The 22,592-nt window shown below is 50.9% G+C and overlaps 1 protein-coding gene across 1 annotated transcript in view; it reads left to right on the forward strand.

Moving 5' to 3' along the window:
- Positions 1-22,592, forward strand: part of LOC133360129 (collagen alpha-1(XXVII) chain-like) — a 90,233-nt gene that overhangs the window by 28,068 nt on the left and 39,573 nt on the right. The window contains exons 7-20 of the mRNA XM_061578715.1: positions 1,807-1,860; positions 2,623-2,667; positions 4,579-4,632; positions 5,695-5,739; positions 7,319-7,372; positions 8,318-8,362; positions 9,144-9,197; positions 10,558-10,602; positions 13,075-13,128; positions 14,771-14,824; positions 16,611-16,664; positions 18,958-19,011; positions 19,538-19,591; positions 21,716-21,760. Coding sequence (XP_061434699.1) covers positions 1,807-1,860; positions 2,623-2,667; positions 4,579-4,632; positions 5,695-5,739; positions 7,319-7,372; positions 8,318-8,362; positions 9,144-9,197; positions 10,558-10,602; positions 13,075-13,128; positions 14,771-14,824; positions 16,611-16,664; positions 18,958-19,011; positions 19,538-19,591; positions 21,716-21,760 — 711 coding nt within the window. The remainder of the gene's footprint in view (positions 1-1,806; positions 1,861-2,622; positions 2,668-4,578; positions 4,633-5,694; positions 5,740-7,318; positions 7,373-8,317; positions 8,363-9,143; positions 9,198-10,557; positions 10,603-13,074; positions 13,129-14,770; positions 14,825-16,610; positions 16,665-18,957; positions 19,012-19,537; positions 19,592-21,715; positions 21,761-22,592) is intronic.

Raw genomic sequence — 22,592 nt, forward strand, 5'->3', positions numbered from 1 at the left:
CTAGCCCCACCAGTTGTAGCGCAGCGGTAGAAATCCTCGGAAGCACATTCATCTAGCCCCACCAGTTGTAGCGCAGCGGTAGAAATCCTCGGAAGCACATTCATCTAGCCCCACCAGTTGTAGCGCAGCGGTAGAAATCCTCGGAAGCACATTCATCTATCTCCACCAGTGACATTGCAATAATCAGCTGAAGCCTCCAGTACACCACGTGACTGCCGTATGGCCACCCCCACTCTGGACCCCTCCCCTCTCCCCTTCGCCGCCCCCTTTGAAAACAGACGCCGCTCCGTGCAGCAGCAGCAGCGTCGAGGCCCTGACGCTTCCTCCTTCCTCCTCCCCCTCCTCCTCCTCCTCCCCCTCCTCCCCCTCCTCCTCCTCCTCCCCCTCCTCCCCCCCTCCTCCTCCTCCCCCTCCTCCACCTCCTCATTCCTCCTGACTCTGTGCTCCCGTTCCTCCGCTCCTTGTCCACCCCCGTGTCCACCACTTTCTCTTTATCTCTCTCTTCCCTCTCCCATCCCTTTCTCGTGTTCCACTCATTACCTCCTTGACTGTACTCCCCTTCCCCGTGGTAGTGGTGGTGGTGGTGGTGCCAAGAGGCAAAACAACCGGGCTGGATATTGATGCCCTTGTTAACGTTACTAAAACTGAACACGTTTTTATTTTTTATTGTATTTAACCAGGTAAGGCCCCGCTGAGCCTCGGCAGCTATTTTTCAGAAGCGACCCTGTGCCACCTACAAATGATGTCAGATCGCGTTATTGTTTATTCACGTGTCGTAACCCTCCACCACCCGACACGGCCAATCAGTGAAAAAGTGTCACGTTGACAAAAGACAAAATAGTTCACTACTTTAGCCCACCGGTGTGTTGATGATGACGATGATGACAATGATGATGACGATGATGATGACAATGATGACGATGATGGTGACGATGGTGGCAATGATGATGACGATGATGATGACAATGATGACGATGATGATGATGACGATGATGACGATGATGATGACGACAATGATGACGACGATGATGTGTTGCTCTGCGTGCGTGCACGTGCGCGTGTGTGCGCGTGTGCGTGCGTGTGTGTGTGCGTATGTGTGTGCGCGCGTGTGTGTGCGCGCGTGTGTGTGTGTATGCGCGTGTGTGTTTGTGCGCGTGTGTATGCGCGTGTGTGCGCGTGTGTGTGCGTGTGTGTGTCGGTGTGCGTGTGTGTGTGTGTGCGTGTGTGTGCGTGTGCACGCGCGTGTGTGCGTGTGTGTGTATGCGCGTGTGTGTGTCGGTGTGCGTGTGTGTGGGTGTGCGCGCGCGTGTGCGTGTGTGTGTATGCGCGTGTGTGTGTCGGTGTGCGTGTGTGTGTGCGTGTGTGTGTGCGCGCGCGTGTGTGCGTGTGTGCGTGTGTGTGTGTGCGCGCGTGTGCGTATGTGTGTGCGCGCGTGTGTGCGTGCGCGTGTGTGTGTGTATGCGTGTGTGTGTTTGTGCGCGTGTGTATGCGCGTGTGTGCACGTGTGTGTGTATGCGCGTGTGTGGGTCGGTGTGCGTGTGTGTGTATGCGCGTGTGTGTGTCGGTGTGCGTGTGTGTGTGCGTGTGTGTGCGTGTGCGCGCGCGTGTGTGTGTGTGTGTGGGTGTGTGTGTGCGCGTGTGCGCGCGTGTGTGTGTGCGCGTGTGTGCGCGCGTGTGTGTGCGTGCGCGCGTGTGTGTGTGTGCGCGTGTGCGCGTGTGTGCGCGCGTGTGTGTGCGTGCGCGCGTGTGCGTGTGTGCGTGTGCGCACGTGTGCGCGTGTGTGTCGGTGTGTGTGTCGTTTGCTAGGGCCCACGCGGATCTGACGGGAATCCTGGAGCAAAAGGATACCCTGGCAGGCAGGTGCAGTGAAACTACGGGGATCTCATTGCTGCCGGTTCCAAATCGTTGCTACGATTAACTTGGGAGAGGGGGGGGGTGGGGGGGGTTGGTGGACCACACCACGTGGTGGGGCGGTTCGTTTGGTGTTGGTGACGGGGCGCGACCGGTGGTACCGCGTCGTTGTCACAAATAGCAACATTTAAACAAAAAAAATCTCTCGCTCGCTATATCCGCTATCGGACAGCTCGGCATCTGGTGAAAAAGAGCTTTATAGCTCTTCGGATTCCTCCAGTATGAATATTCTGATTCTGGTGGGGACGGGTGGTATCTAAAAGCGATGGAAATTCCACGTTATTTTTCACAGAGACTGATTGTGTCTGTGTGTGTGTGTGTGGGGAGCGGTCCGGCCTTCATAGGTGCTCGCTAACAGCACTTGCCCCTACAGTCTGTTAAGGCTATACGGGGGATCTTTGTCTTTGTCTTTGTGGGGAGCGGTGGTGCAGCGGTTAGCGCTACGCTGCGCTACGAACCCGGCGTACCAAGTTCAATTCCCGCTCACGACCAACACCATTATCTGAACCGGTCCTGGGCCTCCGCTAGGTCGACTCAGCCTTCAAACGAGTAACCCGGTGCGGCGAGTAGCAAACATCGCCACTGGGGAGGGAGACAAAGGCGGCCGCTACTTTCCCCGACATCCCGTTAAGGGCTATGGGGGGGGGGGGGTGGGGGTGTTGGATCCTTGTCCTCGTAGATGTGTGCGGTAATCGTCGTCTCTCTCCCCAGGGTTTGCCTGGTCCTGTCGGCCGCTCTGGTCCTAAAGGCGCTGCGGTAAGTAGCCGGGCACTCCCCGGTCTGGGGCATTGCCAAAGAGAGGGAAAGAAAATCGAACGGGGAAAGGAAAAACCACGCACGGCGCATGGATTCCGTACACGCCTTTCGCAACATCGCCTCCCCTACTGCCAGACTAACACACAGAGGCAGCTGCCGCTGGGGATGTCCCTAGGCGAAACCACACGGCAGCAGAATCACACCCCTCAAAGGCAACCAAACACTCATTAAAGCGTTCGTCAATTAATGCTCGTGTAAGCCTTTTAAAAGCATTGTACACACAGATTTGAAGCCTTCGTGACTGCAAGGATTCATATTCTTAGGTTATTTCGGTAAAGTCACGTAGGTAAAAAATTAAAATTGATCAAAGTAAAATAAAAAATAAAATAAAAATCACGACGTTTCGGAGGCAACACAAGCTGTATCAGCTACCGTGGCTGTGACGGTTCCACCTGAAGACGGAGGCTTGTGTTGCCTCCGAAACGTCGTGAATTATTATTTTATTTTTATTTACTTTTATTAATTGTTTTTTTTTTACCTACGTGACTTTACAGATAAAACCTAAGAATATTATACACACACACCCATACGACGTTTCGGACAAGTGCCCTCGTTCATGGCGGATGAACCAGCGGATGTCTGCGGCGATGGGGGGGCTCGGCTGGCGGTGAGAGTATGTGCCCCTGGACCACATCGTACATGTCCTCACCATGCAGTCCGTGGGCATATACACTCACTGCCAGCATCGCCATCAACATCCTCATCAACATCGTCAACATTGTCATAGACAATCACTGCCAGCATCCTCATCAACATCGTCGTCAACATCGTTAGCGACAGCAGCAGCAGCAATTATCATCATCAGCAGCAGCAGAATAATCATCATCATCATCAGCAGCAGCAGCAGCAGAATTATCATCATCATCATCATCAACAAGACCAGTACCATTCTCATTGCAGTGATAATCATCAGCAGTCTACCACCAGCAGTAGCGGCCACACTATATGAATCACTTGCCATCCTTCTCATTCGCATCATCATCAGCATTACCGTGATCATCAGCATCATCATCAGCATTATCGTGATCATCAGCAGCAGCATCATCATCATTATCGTGATCAGCAGCAGCATCAACATCAGCATTATCGCGATCATCATCAGCAGCAGCATCATCATCATCAGCATTACCGTGATCAGCAGCAGCATCATCATCATCAGAATTATCGTGATCAGCAGCATTATCCGCAGCATTATCGTGATCAGCAGCAGCATCATCATCATTATCGTGATCAGCAGCATAATCATCAGCAGCATTATCGCGATCATCATCAGCAGCAGCATCATCATCAGCATTACCGTGATCAGCAGCATCATCAGCAGCATTATCGTGATCAGCAGCATCATCAGCATTATCGTGATCAGCAGCAGAATCATCATCATCAGCATTATCGTGATCAGCAGCATCATCAGCATTATCGTGATCATCAGCATCATCATCAGCATTATCGTGATCATCAGCAGCAGCATCATCATCATTATCGTGATCAGCAGCAGCATCATCATCAGCATTATCGTGATCAGCAGCATCATCAGCAGCATTATCATGATCATCAGCATCATCATCAGCATTATCGTGATCATCAGCAGCAGCATCATCATCAGCATTATCGTGATCAGCAGCATCATCATCATCAGCATTATCGTGATCATCAGCAGCATCATCATCAGCAGCATTATCGTGATCAGCAGCAGCAGCATCACCATCAGCCCCATTGTCACTTCTGCACAGCCCGTACCAAAGTTGCTCTTCCAGACGCTGCAAGTTTCCATCCGGACCAAATCGCCAGCGAGCAACACACGTAGCCGTGTGCAACTGTTGACCTTGTGCCATAACCCAACTTGTGTTGCAGGGATTCGTAGGAATTCCCGGCATAATGGGATTGCCCGGACTGGATGGTGACACAGTAAGTGACACTTCAATGGTTTGACACCTCATTTGTATTTTTACCCGGTGAGGCACACTGAGCCGTATCGCGAGATGTTGACTACCTCGCCTGGTGTACAGGAGGTCGTGGGTTCGATCCCGACCCTGACGCCTGCTGCTGTCTATTTGGAGTTTGCGTCTCTCTCTCTCATCATCATCACGGTGGCTAGGAGATGTTAACTACCTCGCCTGGTATACAGGAGGTCGTGGGTTCGATCCCGACCCTGACGTCTGCTGCTGTATATTTGGAGTTTGCGTCTCTCTCTCTCATCATCATCATCACGGTGGCTAGGAGATGTTAACTACCTCGCCTGGTATACAGGAGGTCGTGGGTTCGATCCCGACCCTGACGTCTGCTGCTGTATATTTGGAGTTTGCGTGTCTCTCTCTCTCATCATCATCACGGTGGCTAGGAGATGTTAACTACCTCGCCTGGTGTACAGAAAGTCGTGGGTTCAATCCCGACCTTGACGCCTGCTCTGTACATGTGGAGTTTGCGTGTCTCTCTCTCTCTGCTCTGTGGATTTTTCTCCATGCCCCTCCGGCTCCCCCCCCCCCCCTCCGCATTTAAAAATGAACCATCACGCGCGTTCAGAGTCATTTGGCTGCCGCTATAAATTCTAGAGTTGAAGCTTTCGTAACTGCAAAGATTCATACTCTTAGGTTTTTTCGGTAAAGTTACGTGGGTAAATTTTTTTTTAATTAATAAAAGTAAAATAAAATTAAAAAATCACTTTACTGACTATTCTCGGTCTTATTTTTATTTTACTTTTATTGATTTTATTTTTTTTACCTACGTGATTTTACCGAAAAAACCTAAGAATATGCCGCTATGAATGTGCACACGCCGAATCGACGACGACGACGAAGATGATGATGATGAAACCACTTTGTTAGGCTGTCAATTGTGATTGGCCAGTTCAAGTCGCTTCTGAAAATAAAAGAGAGAGAGCTACGTTTTAGAAAATGTTTTTAATTTTTAAACATCGATGACGACTGACTTGTGCGAACCGGTGTTTGTTGATGTTCTTTACGTTTCGAGGGCATTCTGGGACTTCCAGGGAAGATCGGCGACTTGGGACGTGTGGTACGCCATGCGATCGCTCCACCTCGGATGTTTATTTCAGTTTTTCAGTTTCATTGATTTGGTGTAGCCCTGTGAGCCACTCGGCTCTGGAATCGGGTGCAACCGCAACAAACTAAAACATGAACAAGAAAACATCTTAAAGTGACTATCTGACTATGTGCAAACAGAAAATCCAGGAAAATAATATAAGAATGTACACCATTGGAACCTCCTATGCAAGTAGAAAAATATGATAACTGTTTTTTTTTTGTGTAAATGCTTACCCCGAGCTCTCATACTCTGATGGTGCATTGTCTTTGAGTTGTGCACCTTTTGGCGTCATCTGGTCCAACACCATGTGAGACTAGGCTCTAAGAAAAGCTGTCTCGGGTGTGGACCAATCAACTTCAAGGACAGTGCACATACATTATCAGAGTTGTGTTTTTTGTTTGCATTCCGACCGCAAGTATTGTGGTCAATGCAAACATGACTCCTTGTAAAAAAAGTTGTCAGTTTTGTTGCCAGATAAAAGGGTGAAAACCCCAATTATCATATTTTGCGACTGGCAAAGGAGATTTCAATGGTGTTGTGTTTTCGATGATTTGACCTCCGAAAAAAAGTCTGACCGCGTCTCAGCACCCCCCAGAAAGGGCATCTCGCATCCCCAGGGGGTAGCGTACCCCCCCCTCACCCCGGGTTAAGAAGGCAAATTATTTTTTTATTTTTTTTAAAGTTTATTTTTTAGGTATAGCCCTGTGAGCCATTCGGCTCTTGATAAGAAGACGAAAAAGACCCCTCTGATCCAGATTGCACACTCGTTTCTTTAGAGCTGCTTTTGAGTGTTTAATGTGTAACACGGTTGGCTACGTACGGTGCTAAAGAAGTTCAACATGCAGTGCATTCATAGAGACGCGCTTCTGCGGCCGTCTGGAACGCTCTTCCTTCCGATATTTGAAAGCCGCTGGGAGAAACGATGCACTTTTAAATCATTAGCTAGATTTACGAACTAATTTCTTTAGAACTCGACTTAAAGCTTTCGTGACTGCAGGAATTCATATTTTTTGGGGTCTTTCGGTAAAGTCACGTTAGATAGGTTGAGAGAAAAGAACAACAAAAACTACGTTTCTATGTCAAGCTTTCGTTACTGCAGGGATTCATCTTCTTGGTTCTTTCGGTGAAGTCACGTAGAAGGGAAATAATAAAATAATAAGAATAAAACATAATAAAATACAATTCTCACGACGTTTCGGCCACAATGCCGAAACGTCGTGAGAATTGTCGGCAGACCTGTTCTTCACTGAGGACGGCTGCTTGCGTTGTGGCCGAAACGTCGTGAGAATTATTGTATTATGTTTTATTTTTATTATTTTATTATTTCCCTTCTACGTGACTTTACCGAAAGAACCAAGAAGAAAAAAACTACGTTTTTTGTCATTTTCTTTCGGGGAACTGATGTTTTGCGTTCAGTTTGTAGCACGGTTGTCTACGTACGGTGCGAAAGAAGTTTAACGTGCACGCACACACACACGTGCGTGTGTGTGTGCGTGCCGTGGTGGTTCTATCCTCGATCCGCACGGAACTTTCCAATGTGCGCTTGCAGGGATTCGTAGGTGAGCCTGGAGAGAGGGGACTGCCAGGTTTGGATGGGAACCCGGTAAGTCGCTGTGTGTGTGTGTGTCTACACGGTATGAACCGGTCACGGACCTCCCCTAGGTCGACTCAGCCTCAAATGTGTACCTGGTGCGATGCGTAAGTGTCGACGTTAGGGAGACAAAGGCGGCCGGGCGTGGTGCTGGCCACTCATCCGCGTCGCGTGCTGTGCCGGCCTTCACAGGTGCTGCTCGCTAACAGCACTTGCCCCACCAGTCTGTTAAGGCTATACGGGGGGCCTTTGTCTTTTGTCTATATATGTGTCTGTCTAAGCATGTGTGTCTACACAGTGTCTGTGTGTGTGTGTGCACAGTATGCGTCTGTGTGTGTCTATATATAAGTGGCTAGTCATCTGAGTCAGTCGACCCGTAGCACCTGCTGGGTCTGCCCCGTGACCTTCTGCCAGCGGGCGTTCGACACTTCACGTGGCCTCGACGTTCACCTAGCCTGGCACAAGCGTCGTGGTGACGTCACCGCTACTAAGTGGCGAATGGCGGTTGTTGTTGTCTATATATATATGTGGGGAGCGGTGGTGCAGCGGTTAGCGCTACACTGGACTACGAACCCAGCGGCCCCGAGTTCGATTCCCGCTCACGGCCAACACCAACAGTGACGATTATCTGAACCGGTCCTGGGCATCCCCTAGGTCGACTCAGCCTCAAATGAGTTACCTGGTGCGGTGCGTAAACATCGCCACTGGGGAGACAAAGGCGCTCGGACGTGGTGCTGGCCACCCACCCCCTCGTGAGCCGTGCCGGCCTTCATAGGTGCTGCTGCTCGCTAACAGCACTTGCCCCGACAGTCTGTGGAGGCTACACGGGGGGTCTTTGCCTTTGTGTATCCATTGGTGTAGCTCAAGAAGCCAACGGTAGCTGTCCCAGTGGATTTATTTGTCATTACGCCTGCCCGCGCCTCACACTGATTGGCTGTTGTCTTCTTTTTTTCCCAGGGTGCACTTGGAGCTCCTGGACCAATGGGAGTGAGAGGGCTGGCGGTGAGGCCTGCTCTATAATACAAGCGGATTACTTTCTTTAATGAATGGATTACTTTCTAATTGACCGCTTACTTTTTGGCTCAATCATTGAGTTACTTTCTGACAACGTCATTGAATTACTTTCTAAAAGCGGTTGATTTAAAATTCTGATTCAACCGTTAGATTACTTTGAAATGTACGAATTCCATTCTCATTTCGGAATTTTAATTGCTTCGTATTTTTCCCGATTGCCACTTTCTTATTTACTAACCACGTCTCCCATTTCACTGTTGGATTATGGGGGTCCCCCCCCCCCCCAAAGCTATCGAAGGCAGAATACCGGCGCATTGCTTGTTTATGTTTGCCCAGAATGCACTGCGAGCCAATGGGGGTGATATGGTGGGGGGGAGGTCAACCCTTCTCTTTTGTGGGGAGCGGTGGTGTAGTGGTTAGCGCTATGCTGTGCTACGAACCCGGCAACCCGAGTTCGATTCCCGCTCACGGCCAACACCGGTGACGATTACCTGAACCGGTCCTGGGCCTCCCCTAGCTCGACTCAGCCTCAAATGAGTACCTGGTGCGATGTGTAAAAGGCGGCCAGGCGAATGTGCTGGCCACCCACCCCCTCGTGTGCTGTGCCGGCCTTCATTGGTTCTCGCTGACAGCACTTGCCCCAACAGTCTGTCCAGGCTATACGGAGGATCTTTGTCTTTGTAGGTCACTCCCTCTCTTATGCTCTTCCCCATGTTTTCCTTCCCACTCCCTCCCCACCACCACCACCACCAATCATGTTGCAATCCAGGGAGACCAAGGCTGTCCGGGCTCTCGGGGAATTCCCGGGATTCGAGGATATAAGGTCGGGAATTCCGGACTCGTCCCATCCCAAACCTTCATGCGAACGCGGGTTAAAAATATACATAAGTAAATAAGTAGGGGGTAGTGGGGTCCAAAGGGGCAGGCCTGCAATTTCACCACGCTGGGGGAAGGGGGCTCTGCGCCACGGGCAGTCGTGGAGAGCTCCTCTCCGGAGAGAGGTTATTGGGGCGCTGATAAAATCGTACACCTGATTTTTAAAAAATCACGGATTCATTCCCCCCTAAACAGATGCTCCTCTACTTGCGAACATTCGACTTACGGACTTGCAGAGACACGAACAAAGCCGGTCCGTACGTCCAGTTGCCTGTTTGGACCGAGAGTCGTGAGTTCAACCGTCGCGCAATAGATGGCGGTGGTGGCATCTACATCTACAGAACGTGATGAACCAGTGGCAACTACATCTGCAGAACGTGAAGAACCAGTGGTATCTACATCTGCAGAACGTGAAGAGCCAGTGGCATCTATATATACAAAACGTGAAGAACCAGTGGCATCTACATCTACAGAACGTGAAGAATCAGTGCCATCTACATCTGCAGAACGTGAAGAACCAGTGGCATCTACATCTGCAGAACGTGAATAACCAGTGGCATCTACATCTTCAGAACGTGAAGAACCAGTGGCATCTACATCTACAGAACGTGAAGAACCAGTGGCATCTACATCTACAGAACGTGAAGAACCAGCGGCATCTACATCTGCAGAACGTGAAGAACCAGTGGCATCTACATCTTCAGAACGTGAAGAACCAGTGGCATCTACATCTACAGAACGTGAAGAAGCAGTGGCATCTACATCTACAGAACGTGAATAACCAGTGGCATCTACATCTACAGAACGTGAATAACCAGTGGCATCTACATCTACAGAACGTGAATAACCAGTGGCATCTACATCTACAGAACGTGAAGAACTAGCAGCATCTACATCTGCAGAACGTGAAGAACCAGTGGCATCAAAAGAATTGTAACACTTATATGGGGCTAGTGTTTTAAATGGAAAAAGAACGGATAATACACAGTAACATGATAACAGATGTGTGTCAATAGCTTCAAAAAGTCTCCCACTTGTTCGCCATCATTGGTCTTCAGAACATATTTATATTCTTGCAAATTCTAAGAAGTGTTAACTTATTTTTGAAGCACCTTGTATTTGGAGTTTGCGGTGTCTCTATCTGTCTCTCCCTGTGGTCGCGCGGATTTTCCTCCGGGTCCACCGGTTTTCCCCTCCGGAGAACCTGGCTGAAGGAGCGGACTGATGATGATGATGACGATGGTAGTGATTGTTGTTGTTGTTATTTACGATCGTGTGTAACCCTCGCCGCCATGTGTTGTTTCAAGGGCTTGTCCGGAAGCAGAGGGGAGGCTGGATTGAAAGGTGATAAGGTGATTTACATGACCATATTCGTGACCGTATCTTAGAGCGGAATCTTAGGGTTAGATCGCGTAAATATAAATGCCCGCACACGGCCAATTCCTAAGGCGGTGCCACGCAAACAAAACGTGACGATGAGTGAACTGCTTCAGCATACCGGTTAGCAAAGCTGTCAACCCCTTATCAGTGGCCCTACCTTATCACAGACCAATTCAGAACTCATTGGCCAACCCGTGCCCCCTTATACATCTCAGCGTTCATCCTACAAAGTCCCAATACAAGTCACAAAGTCCCAATACAAGGGAGAAACACAAACAAATAGGCAAAGATTTGTTGCCCCTTTTGAAACGGCTATACGCCGAATGGACCTGAAAACTCAATTTCCCTACACAAGAATATGGGGTGAAACCGTAACGGGTTGACGCGGTATGCGGTTGCGTGTTGGAGATGTAAACCCACGACGGCATTTACAATTCGAGTAGCCGTGACGTATTGCCGGTGATTACAACAACAGCAACAATAACAGCAACAACAGCAACAACAACAGCAACAACAACTGGCTTCATCAGGCAATTTGCCAGAATTGTGATGACATCCTCCTGCTTTCTGAGTCAGGGTGATGTCATCGCTGCGAGCGTTTAGGTTTACGCGATCTGACCTGTAACAAAAACCTTTATTCTGAATAATATTGATCGTGAAATCCTACGTGTTAAATAATAATAATATCCACGGTAGTGATAGGGGTTGGGGTAGTGATCGGGGTTGGGGTAGTGATAGGGGTTGGGGGTAGTGATGGTGGTAGTGGGTAGTATGGGTTGGGGTAGTGATAGGGGTTGGGGTAGTGATAGGGGTAGTGATGGGGGTTGGGGTAGTGATAGGGGGGGTAGGTGTAGTGATAGGGGTGGGGTGGGTAGTGAGAGGGTTGGGGTAGTGATAGGGGTTGGGGTAGTGATAGGGGTAGGATAGGGGTTGGGGTAGTGATAGGGGGGTGATAGGGGTTGGGGTAGTGATAGGGGTTGGGGTAGTGATAGGGGGTAGTGATAGGGGTTGGGGGTAGTGATAGGGGTTGGGGGTAGTGATAGGGGTAGTGATGGGGTTGGGGTAGTGATAGGGGTTGGGTAGGTAGTGATAGGGGTTGGGGTAGTGATAGGGGTTGGGGGAGGGGTAGGATAGGGGTTGGGGTAGTGATAGGGGTAGTGAGGGGTTGGGGTAGTGATAGGGGTTGGGGTAGTGGGGTAGTGATAGGGGTTGGGGTAGTGATAGGGTAGTGATAGGGGGGGGTGATGGGGTGGGGTAGTGATAGGGGTTGGGGGTTGGGGTAGAGTGATAGGGGTAGTGATAGGGGTTGGGGTAGTGGTAGTGATAGGGGTTGGGGTAGGGGTGTAGTGATAGGGGTAGTGATAGGGGTTGGGGTAGTGATAGGGGTTGGGGTAGTGATAGGGGTAGTGATAGGGGTTGGGGTAGTGATAGGGGTTGGGGTAGTGATAGGGGTAGTGATAGGGGTTGGGGTAGTGATAGGGGTTGGGGTAGTGATAGGGTTGGGGTGTGAGGGGTGGGGGTAGTGATAGGGGTTGGGGTAGTGATGGGTTGGGGTAGTGATAGGGGTTGGGGTAGTGATGGGGTTGGGGTAGTAGTGATAGGGGTTGGGGTAGTGATAGGGGGTAGGGGTAGTGATAGGGGTTGGGGTAGTAGTGATAGGGGTAGTGATAGGGGTTGGGGTAGTATGGGGTGGGGTAGTGATAGGGGGTAGTGATAGGGGTTGGGTAGTGATGGGGGTTGGGGTAGTGATAGGGGTTGGGGTAGTGATAGGGGTAGTGATGGGGGTTGGGGTAGTGATAGGGGTTGGGGTAGTGATGGGGTTGGGGTAGTGATAGGGGTTGGGGTAGTGATAGGGGTTGGGGTAGTGATGGGGGTTGGGGTAGTGATCGGGGTTGAGGTAGTGATCGGGGTTGGGGTAGTGATAGGGGTAGTGATAGGTGTAGCAATAGGGGAAGTGATAGGGGTTGGAATATTGATAGGGGTAGTGATAGGGGTTGGGGTAGTGATAGGGGTTGGGGTAGTGATCGGGGTTGAGGTAGTGATCGGGGTTGGGGTAGTGATAGGGGTAGTGATAGGTGTAGCAATAGGGGAAGTGATAGGGGTTGGAATATTGATAGGGGTAGTGATAGGGGTTGGGGTAGTGATAGGGGTTGGGGTAGTGATAGGGTAGTTATAGGGGTCGTAGTTGCGAGGCTAATCGGAGGTGTGTTACTTTCAAGGGAAGGGCGACGGGGGAAGGAACATGCTACCCTCTGCTGTGTGTGTGTGCACCAATGTCACTTGAATAAGAATAAGGGGATCTCAGAGGTAGCTCTGTCATATCCGCTTCCGCGGACCGTTCGGCGTCCCGCGACGGCGACGTGCCACCCACCAGAGTTTCGCGGTGGCTACGAAGTGGAACGCTGAAATAAACGTCGCGAGATTCATGCCGTGTGAATTCGCAGGGACCGGAAGGCGTCCCCGGTGAAAATGGAAAACCCGGATTCCCAGGGGACAAGGTGAGAGGCCTTGTTCAGGTGGCGATATTTTAAAGATTTTCCGAATTTTGACGATTTTCTTTTTCTTTTTAAACGCGTTCCTGTTTTTCGGATTGATCCAAACGCACGGTAAAGGTCGCAAATGGGTTTTGATTTCTTACCCGTACCTGGCCGCACCAGAGTCGCAAACGGGTAGCTGTACCCGTACCCGGCCGTACCCGTACCCTATCCGTACCCGGCCGGGTACGGGTAAGGTACAGGTATCGGGTACCCGATTGCGACCGGCAGGAGGCAGTGGAGCAAGCAGGTTGCTGCCTTCCCTGCATGGTAGAGGTCGCAAACGGGTTTTGATTCCTTACCCGTACCCGGCCGCACCAGGGTCGCAATCGGGTACCCGATACACGTACCCTACCCGATACCCGGCTACCCGTACCCGGCCGGGTATCGGGTAGGGTACGGGTATCGGGTACCTGATTGCGACCTCTGGGATGAAGCCATGTTGCAGGCGCGGGTGGGTTGATTCTAGGAACTTGAATTGTGAGAAGAGACGACGCCAAAAGGCGTCATCTGGTCCAACGAGCCAGGCAAAAGTATTCTTGGACAGGAAAATGTAGTTTAGTGGTCCATACGGCATACAGCTGTTTCGGCAAAAACCGCCCAGAATGTTAGTCTATTTGTTTGTGTTTTTCCCTTGTGATGGGACTATGTGGGGTGAACGTTTAGATTTATGAGGGTGCGGGGTGACCAATATGGCCTGAATTGGTGTGTGATAAGGTCGGGCACTCATAGAGAGTTGACACGTATGGACTCTAATCGTAGCAATGTAAAATTACTAAAAAATGTAAAAAACATTTTTTACCAGATAAGGCCCCACTGAGCTATTTAAAAAAAATTCAGAAGCGACCCAGCGCTATCGCAAATGATCGCCTCAATTAAGTGGCTCATCATCATCGTCATCATCATCATCGTCATCATCATCATCGTCGTCGTCGTCGTGTGGCAGTGCACAGCGGCCAAAACGCACGATGTCGATTCTAAACGAGGAGGGAAAAAAACGGAGGACCCGGAGAAAAATCCACACGACCACGAAGAGAGAGAGAGACACGCAAACTCCAAATATACAGCAGCAGGCGTCAGGGTCGGGATCGAACCCACGACCTCCTGCACACCAGGCGAGGTAGTCAACATCTCCTAGCCACCGTGATGATGATGAGAGACACAAACACTCCAAATATACAGCAGCAGGTGTCAGGGTAGGGATCGAACCCACGACTTCCCGTACACCAGGCGAGGTAGTTTACATATCCTAGCAACCGTGATGATGATGAGAGAGAGAGACACGCAAACTCCACATGTACAGCAGCAGGTGTCAGGATCGGGGTTGAACCCACGACCTCCCGTATACCAGGCGAGGTAGTTAACATCTCCTAGCCACCGTGGTAAATCCACATGACCACGGTTAGAACATGCAAACACCGTGACGTTACATTGCTGATGGCCGGAATTCCGGTAGAACGAGCAGAGTTACTCGGCTCGGCATCCACCTACGATGCTGTTGAATGCCCTTCAAACATTGAACGAGCAAATTGTTGCAAAGCGGCCGTGTTCACTACCCTGATGGATTCCCTTCCTCTCCCTCCCTCTCTCTGTGTCGCGCTCACAGGGATATCAGGGCATTCCTGGCCTACAAGGACCACGTGGCAACGTTGGGCTCGCTGTGAGTTCTTCCTGCCCACTGACTGATCGAACCGCTACCCACTGCCTGATCACTGAATGATTGCATCGCTGCCCACGCGCTTTACGATTCTCCAGGGACTCAACCCCTGCCTGCCTCTCCCCTCTCATCTCACTCCACTCCCCTCCACGCGCTCTCCTGCCTCTCCCCTCTCATCTCTCTCCACTCCCCTCCACGCGCTCTCCTACCTCTCCCCTCTCATCTCTCTCCACTCCCCTCCACACTCTCTCCTGCCTCTCCCCTCTCATCTCTCTCCCCTCCACACACTCTCCTGCCTGTCTCCTCTCATCTCACTCCACTCCCCTCCACGCACTCTCCTGCCTCTCCCCTCTCATCTCACTCCACTCCCCTCCACGCTCTCTCCTGCCTCTCCCGTCTCATCTCACTCCACTCCCCTCCACGCACTCTCCTGCCTCTCCCCTCTCATCTCTATCCACTCCCCTCCACGCACTCTCCTGCCTCTCCCCTCTCATCTCACTCCACTCCACTCCCCTCCACGCAATCTCCTGCTTCTCCCCTCTCATCTCACTCCACTCCCCTCCACGCCCTCTCCTGGAGTTAGCGTCTCTCTGTATTTCCCCTTGGTCGCGTGGATTTCTGGGCCCTTCGGTTTTTCCCTCCACATTTTTGAATCAAAATGACGCATTTAGACTCAACACTGTCCATAGACTCAACACTACCCATAGACTCAACACTGCCCATAGACTCAACACTACCCATAGACTCACACTGCCCATAGACTCAACACTACCCATAGACTCAACACTGCCCATAGACTCAACACTGCCCATAGACTAACACTGCCCATAGACTCAACACTGCCCATAGACTCAACACTACCCATAGACTCAACACTGCCCATAGACTCAACACTGCCCATATACTCAACACTGCCCATAGACTAACACTGCCCATAGACTCAACACTACCCATAGACTCAACACTAACCCATAGACTCAACACTACCCATAGACTCAAAACTAACCCATAGACTCAACACTGCCCATAGACTCAACACTACCCATAGACTCACACTGCCCATAGACTCAACACTACCCATAGACTCAACACTGCCCATAGACTCAACACTGCCCATAGACTAACACTGCCCATAGACTCAACACTGCCCATAGACTCAACACTACCCATAGACTCAACACTGACCATAGACTCAACACTGCCCATAGACTCAACACTGCCCATAGACTAACACTGCCCATAGACTCAACACTACCCATAGACTCAACACTAACCCATAGACTCAACACTACCCATAGACTCAACACTACCCATAGACTCAACACTAACCCATAGACTCAACACTACCCATAGACTCAACACTACCCATAGACTCAACACTAACCCATAGACTCAACACTGCCCATAGACTCAACACTGCCCATAGGCTCAACACTGCCCATAGACTAACACTGCCCATAGACTCAACACTACCCATAGACTCAACACTAACCCATAGACTCAACACTGCCCATAGACTCAACACTAACCCATAGACTCAACACTACCCATAGACTCAACACCGCCCATAGACTCAACACCGCCCATAGACTCAACACTGCCCATAGACTCAACACCACCCATAAACTCAACACTGCCCATAGACTCAGCACCACCCATAGACTCAACACTGCCCATAGACTCAACATGGCTGTTGCACTGTAGTAATGGTTGTTGTTGTTGTACTGTAGTAATGGTTGTTGTTGTACTGTAGTAATGGTTGTTGTGTGCGTCACTCTTGAATCGCCAGGGCATCGACGGAGACAAAGGCCTCGAGGGCCCAGCAGGACATCAGGGACCCGAGGTAACTGAGCAGGGCGGCAGGAGGCAGTGGAGCAAGCAGGTTGATGCCTTCCCTGCATGGTAGAGGTCGCAAACGGGTTTTGATTCCTTACCCGTACCCGGCCGCACCAGGGTCGCAAACGGGTACCCGTACTCGTACCCGGCCGGGTACAGGTAGCCGGGTATCGGGTAGGGTACGGGTATCGGGTACCCGATTGCGACCTCTGCTGCATGGAGTCTTTAGAGTTGTTATCCCCTCCATGGCGTCAGTCTGCTGTGGGTGGTCGTGTTATGAGCTGGGCGGTGATGGTGGTGGTGGCGGTGATGGTGGTTACGGTGGTGGTAGTGCTGGTGGTGCTGGTGGTAGTGATGGTGGTGTTGGCTACACTGGTGCTGCACATGGCGTGTCTCTGCACTGTGATCCACCACTGTGGAGGCAGCAGCGAGGGGTTAGTGGATCACCGCACAGATTGGGGTTGTCAAACTCCCTCTATGTCCCGTGGGTGGGCGTTGAGGAGCCATGCCCCACCTGTTCCGTCTAAGGGATCGAGCGTTTCTCCCTCGCATGCGTCGGGTTTCTCCCACTCATCGTCTGTGGTTCATTCTCCTGCTGCCTCTGAGTCGTCCCCTCTCTCTCTCTCTCTGAGTCGTTCTCTCTCTCTCTGAGTCGTCCCCTCTCTCTCTGAATCTTCCTCTCTCTCTCTCTGAGTCGTCCTCTTTCTTTGAGTCGTCCTCTATCTGAGTCGTCCTCTCTCTCTGAGTCGTTCTCCCTCTCTCTCTGAGTCGTCCTCTCTCTCTGAGTCGTCCTCTTTCTCTGAGTCGTCCTCTCTCTCTCTGAGTCGTCCTCTTTCTTTGAGTCGTCCTCTCTCTCTGAGTCGTCCTCTCTCTCTGAGTCGTTCTCTCTCTGAGTCGTCCTCTTTCTCTGAGTCGACCTCTCTCTCTGAGTCGTCCTCTCTCTCTGAGTCGTCCTCTTTCTCTGAGTCGACCTCTCTCTCTGAGTCGTCCTCTCTCTCTGAGTCGTCGTCTTTCTCTGAATCGTCCTCTCTCTCTGAGTCGTCCCCTCTCTCTCTCTCTGAGTCGTCCTCTCTCTCTGAGTCGTCATCTCTCTCTCTCTCTCTCTGAGTCGTCCCCTCTCTGAGTCGTCCCCTCTCTCCGAGTCGTCCTCTCTTTCTGAGTCGTCCTCTCTCTCTTTCTCTCTCTCTGAGTCGTCCTCTCTCTCTGAGTCGTCCTCTGAGTCGTCCTCTCTCTCTGAGTCGTCCTCTCTCTCTGAGTCGTCCTCTCTCTCTGAGTCGTCCTCTCTCTCTGAGTCGTCCTCTCTCTCTGAGTCATCCTCTCTCTCTGAGTCGTCCTCTCTCTCTGAATCGTCCTCTCTCTCTGAGTCGTCATCTCTCTCTGAGTCGTCCTCTCTCTCTGAGTCGTCCTCTCTCTCTGAGTCGTTCTCTCTCTCTGAGTCGTCCTCTCTCTCCGAGTCGACCTCTCTCTCTGAGTCATCCTCTATCTGAGTCGTCCTCTCTCTCTGAGTCGTCCTCTCTCTCTCAGTCGTCCTCTTTCTCTGAGTCGACCTCTCTCTCTGAGTCTTCCTCTCTCTCTGAGTCGTCCTCTTTCTCTGAGTCGACCTCTCTCTCTGAGTCGTCCTCTCTCTCTGAGTCGTCGTCTTTCTCTGAATCGTCCTCTCTCTCTGAGTCGTCCTCTCTCTCTCTCTCTCTGAGTCGTCCTCTCTCTCTGAGTCGTCGTCTCTCTCTCTCTCTGAGTCGTCCCCTCTCTCTGAGTCGTCCCCTCTCTCCGAGTCGTCCTCTCTTTCTGAGTCGTCCTCTCTCTGAGTCATCCTCTCTCTCTGAGTCGTCCTCTCTCTCTGAGTCGTCCTCTCTCTCTGAGTCGTCCTCTCTCTCTGAGTCGTCCTCTCTCTCTGAGTCGTCCTCTCTCTCTTTCTCTCTCTCTGAGTCGTCCTCTCTCTCTGAGTCGTCCTCTCTCTCTCGGAGTCGTCCTCTCTCTCTGAGTCGTCCTCTCTCTCTCTGAGTCGTCCTCTCTCTCTCTCTTTCTCTCTCTGAGTCGTCCCCTCTCTCTCCTCTCCCTACGAGAGAGCGTGGAGCAGATACGGTGCGGGTCAGTGCCGGCCGCACCGAGACGCGACGCTCCCCTTCGCCGATCGGACTCGTCGCTTAATCCGTGTGATGCACTCGCAGGGGCGTGCGTTGGGCACGCGTCACGGGGTCCGCCGCGTGGTGCGTCATTGTCCTCCCCTGTGTCCTCCCCTGTGTCCACCCCTGTGTCCACCCCTGTGTCCTCCCCTGTGTCCTCCCCTGTGTCCTCATCAGGGTTTCCCTGGAGACATCGGACTCCCTGGACCCAATGGTCCCGAAGGACCGATGGTGAGAGCTCGTGTTTTTTTCGGTGGTTTTTTTTTCTTTGGGGGGGGGGTCGTTTTTCCTCCGCAATGTCGACTGCCCCCCACCCCGATTTGTTGAGATCGGCATTGCGGCAGGGGTGACCGGAGTGAGCGAGTGAGTGAGCGAGTGAGTGGATGAGTGAGTGAGTGAGCGAGCGATTGAGTAGGTGAATGGGCCGTTGATTAGGTGATTGAGTGGGCGAGTGAGTGAGCGAGTGAGTAAGTGAATGAGCGAGTGAGTGGGCGAGTGCGTGAATGGTTGTTGGAGTGGGCGAGTGAGTGAGTGGTTGGGTGAGCGAACGAGTGGGTGAGTGGGTGAGTGGGTGGTTTATTGAGTGGGTGAGTGAGTGGGTAAGTGAACTGATGTAATCAGTACGTGATCGGAATGGGGAAGGGTTCATTTTGTAGGGGAACTTCTTCATGCAAGCCATGAGTTTGTGTTCCCGCCTGCCAGTACGGTGACAGGGCTATATGGTTAATGTCGTTGTCCTTGTTTTGTATTTTTCAAGGGACTTCCTGGGGCAAGGGGCTTTCAGGGACCGCTCGGAGGTCAGGGTCAAGAGGTCAGTAACTTTGGAAATGCGAGGGTTGGCACGTCACTTAGGGATCTGCGTACTCCCAAACTCGCCGGGATTGGGAGGGGAAGTGGTCAGGCAATAGCAGTACAGCAAGAGTTGTCTTGAAGCCATCCATCTGGAGATGTCAGTGGGTTGTCTCCGAGGTCTCTGGGTCCCCAGTGGCATCTACATCTGTAGAACGTGAAGAACCAGTGGCATCTACATCTGCAGAACGTGAAGAACCAGTGGCATCTACATCTGCAGAACGTGAAGAACCAGTGGCATCTACATCTACAGAACGGGAAGAACCAGTGGCATCTACATCTGCAGAACGTTAAGAACCAGTGGCATCTACATATGCAGAACGTGAGGAACCAGTGGCATCTACAGCTGCAGAACGTGAAGAACCAGTGGTATCTACATCTGCAGAACGTGAAGAACCAGTGGCATCTACATCTACAGAACGGGAAGAACCAGTGGCATCTACATATGCAGAACGTGAGGAACCAGTGGCATCTACATCTACAGAACGTAAAGAACCAGTGGCATCTACATCTGCAAAACGTGAAGAACCAGTGGCATCTACATCTACAGAACGTGAAGAACCAGTGGCATCTACATCTGCAGAACGTGAAGAACCAGTGGCATCTACATCTACAGAACGGGAAGAACCAGTGACATCTACATATGCAGAACGTGAGGAACCAGTGGCATCTACAGCTGCAGAACGTGAAGAACCAGTGGCATCTACATCTGCAGAACGTGAAGAACCAGTGGCATCTACATCTACAGAACGGGAAGAACCAGTGGCATCTACATATGCAGAACATGAGGAACCAGTGGCATCTACATCTACAGAACGTAAAGAACCAGTGGCATCTACATCTGCAGAACGTGACGAACCAGTGACATCTACATCTGCAGAACGTGAAGAACCAGTGGCATCCACATCTGCAGAACATGAAGAACCAGTGGCATCTACATCTGCAGAACGTGAAGAACCAGTGGCATCTACATCTACAGAACGTGAGGAACCAGTGGCATCTACATCTACAGAACGTGATTAACCAGTGGCATCTACATCTACAGAACATGAAGAACCAGTGGCATCTACATCTGCAGAACGTGAAGAACCAGTGGCATCTACATCTACAGAACGTGAAGAACCAGTGGCATCTACATCTGCAGAATGTGAAGAACCAGTGGCATCTACATGTACAGAACATGAAGAACCAGTGGCATCTACAGATGCAGAACGTGAAGAACCAGTGGCATCTATATCTGCAGAACGTGAAGAACCAGTGGCATCTACATCTGCAGAACATGAAGAACCAGTGGCATCTACAGCTGCAGAACGTGAAGAACCAGTGGCATCTACATCTGCAGAACGTGAAGAATCAGTGGCATCTACATCTGCAGAACGTGAAGAACCAGTGGCATCTACATCTGCAGAACGTGAAGAACCACTGGCATCTACATCTACAGAACGTGAAGAACCAGTGGCATCTACATCTACAGAACGTAAAGAACCAGTGGCATCTACATCTGCAGAACGTGACGAACCAGTGACATCTACATCTGCAGAACATGAAGAACCAGTGGCATCTACATCTACAGAACGTGAAGAACCAGTGGCATCTACATCTGCAGAACGTAAAGAACCAGTTGCATCTACATCTACAGAACGTGAAGAACCAGTGGCATCTACATCTGCAGAACGTGAAGAATCAGTGGCATCTACATCTGCAGAACGTGAAGAACCAGTGGCATCTACATCTGCATAACGTGAAGAACCAGTGACATCTACATCTGCAGAACGTGAAGAACCAGTGGCATCCACATCTGCAGAACATGAAGAACCAGTGGCATCTACATCTGCAGAACGTGAAGAACCAGTGTATAATCACGAGATGATACAACTGTTAAAGCCATGCCCCGTATTATGTCTACACGCCGTACAAAGCGTTTGGAATTGCCAGTAGTAAAGTTGGGATTTGCGAACGAATCGTCTTTACGAACAGACAGACCTCTGGAACCTAACCCGTTCGTAAGTAGAGGAGTGCCTGTGTATACACACACACACGTACATCACCGTGGCTCTCTTCCCTGCGTTGCGTACGTCTCGCCTAGGGTGACCAAGGACCCACGGGGCCACCTGGCAAGGCCGGCTTGACGGTAACGACACACTTCACGCAACGTTGACCCCTGCCGACACGACAACGTTGGTGACGTTTTTGTTGTCGCGCGTTTTGGCGTCATCTGGTCCAACCCACGTGAGACTAGGCTCTAAGGAAAGCTGTCTCGGGTGTGGACCAATCAACTTCAAGGACAGTGCATACATTATCAGAGTTGTGTTTTTTGTTTGCATTATGACTGCAGGTATTGTGGTCTATGCAAACATGACTCCTCGTAAAAAAAGGTGTCAGTTTTGTTGCCAGATAGAAGGGTAAAAACAATAATCACGTTTTTGTTGTTGTTGTTGTTGATGTTGTTGTTCAATTCGTACGGACGCATCTTGCGGCTAACGGTACCGCTCCGTTCCCGCGTGAGGGTTGGACGGGGCGAGGGGGCGATCGTTTATTTTCGTGAAATGTTTCGCGATGAACGTAACGGTAAGAACATCAAAAAATGGTTTCCCCGTCATTAAGTTGCCCCCCGCCACCCGACGCCGGATCACGTGGCGTGGCCTGTGCAAGGGTTGATGGATCACCACACAGATGTTGTTGTTGTTGCTGTTGTTGTTGCTGTTGTTGCGAAACTCCCTTCTGACCCGTGGGTCGGTGTGGAGTAGGAGCCGTGACCCTGGCTATGCCAGCAGAAGGCGATTCTCAGCAAAGTGTGGATTACTCATACTCTTAGTTCTTTCGGTAAAGTCACGTAGGTAAAAAATGAAATTAAAATTTATAAAAATAAAATAATAAAATCACGACGTTTCGGAGGCAACACAAGTCTCCGTCATCAGGTGGGACCGTCACAGCCAGATTTGTTGCATCAAGTGTTGCCTCCG

The sequence above is a fragment of the Lethenteron reissneri genome, chromosome 67 (genome assembly GCF_015708825.2).
Source record: "Lethenteron reissneri isolate LAM-NWPU_2019-01 chromosome 67, ASM1570882v1, whole genome shotgun sequence".
Lineage (NCBI taxonomy): Eukaryota > Metazoa > Chordata > Hyperoartia > Petromyzontiformes > Petromyzontidae > Lethenteron > Lethenteron reissneri.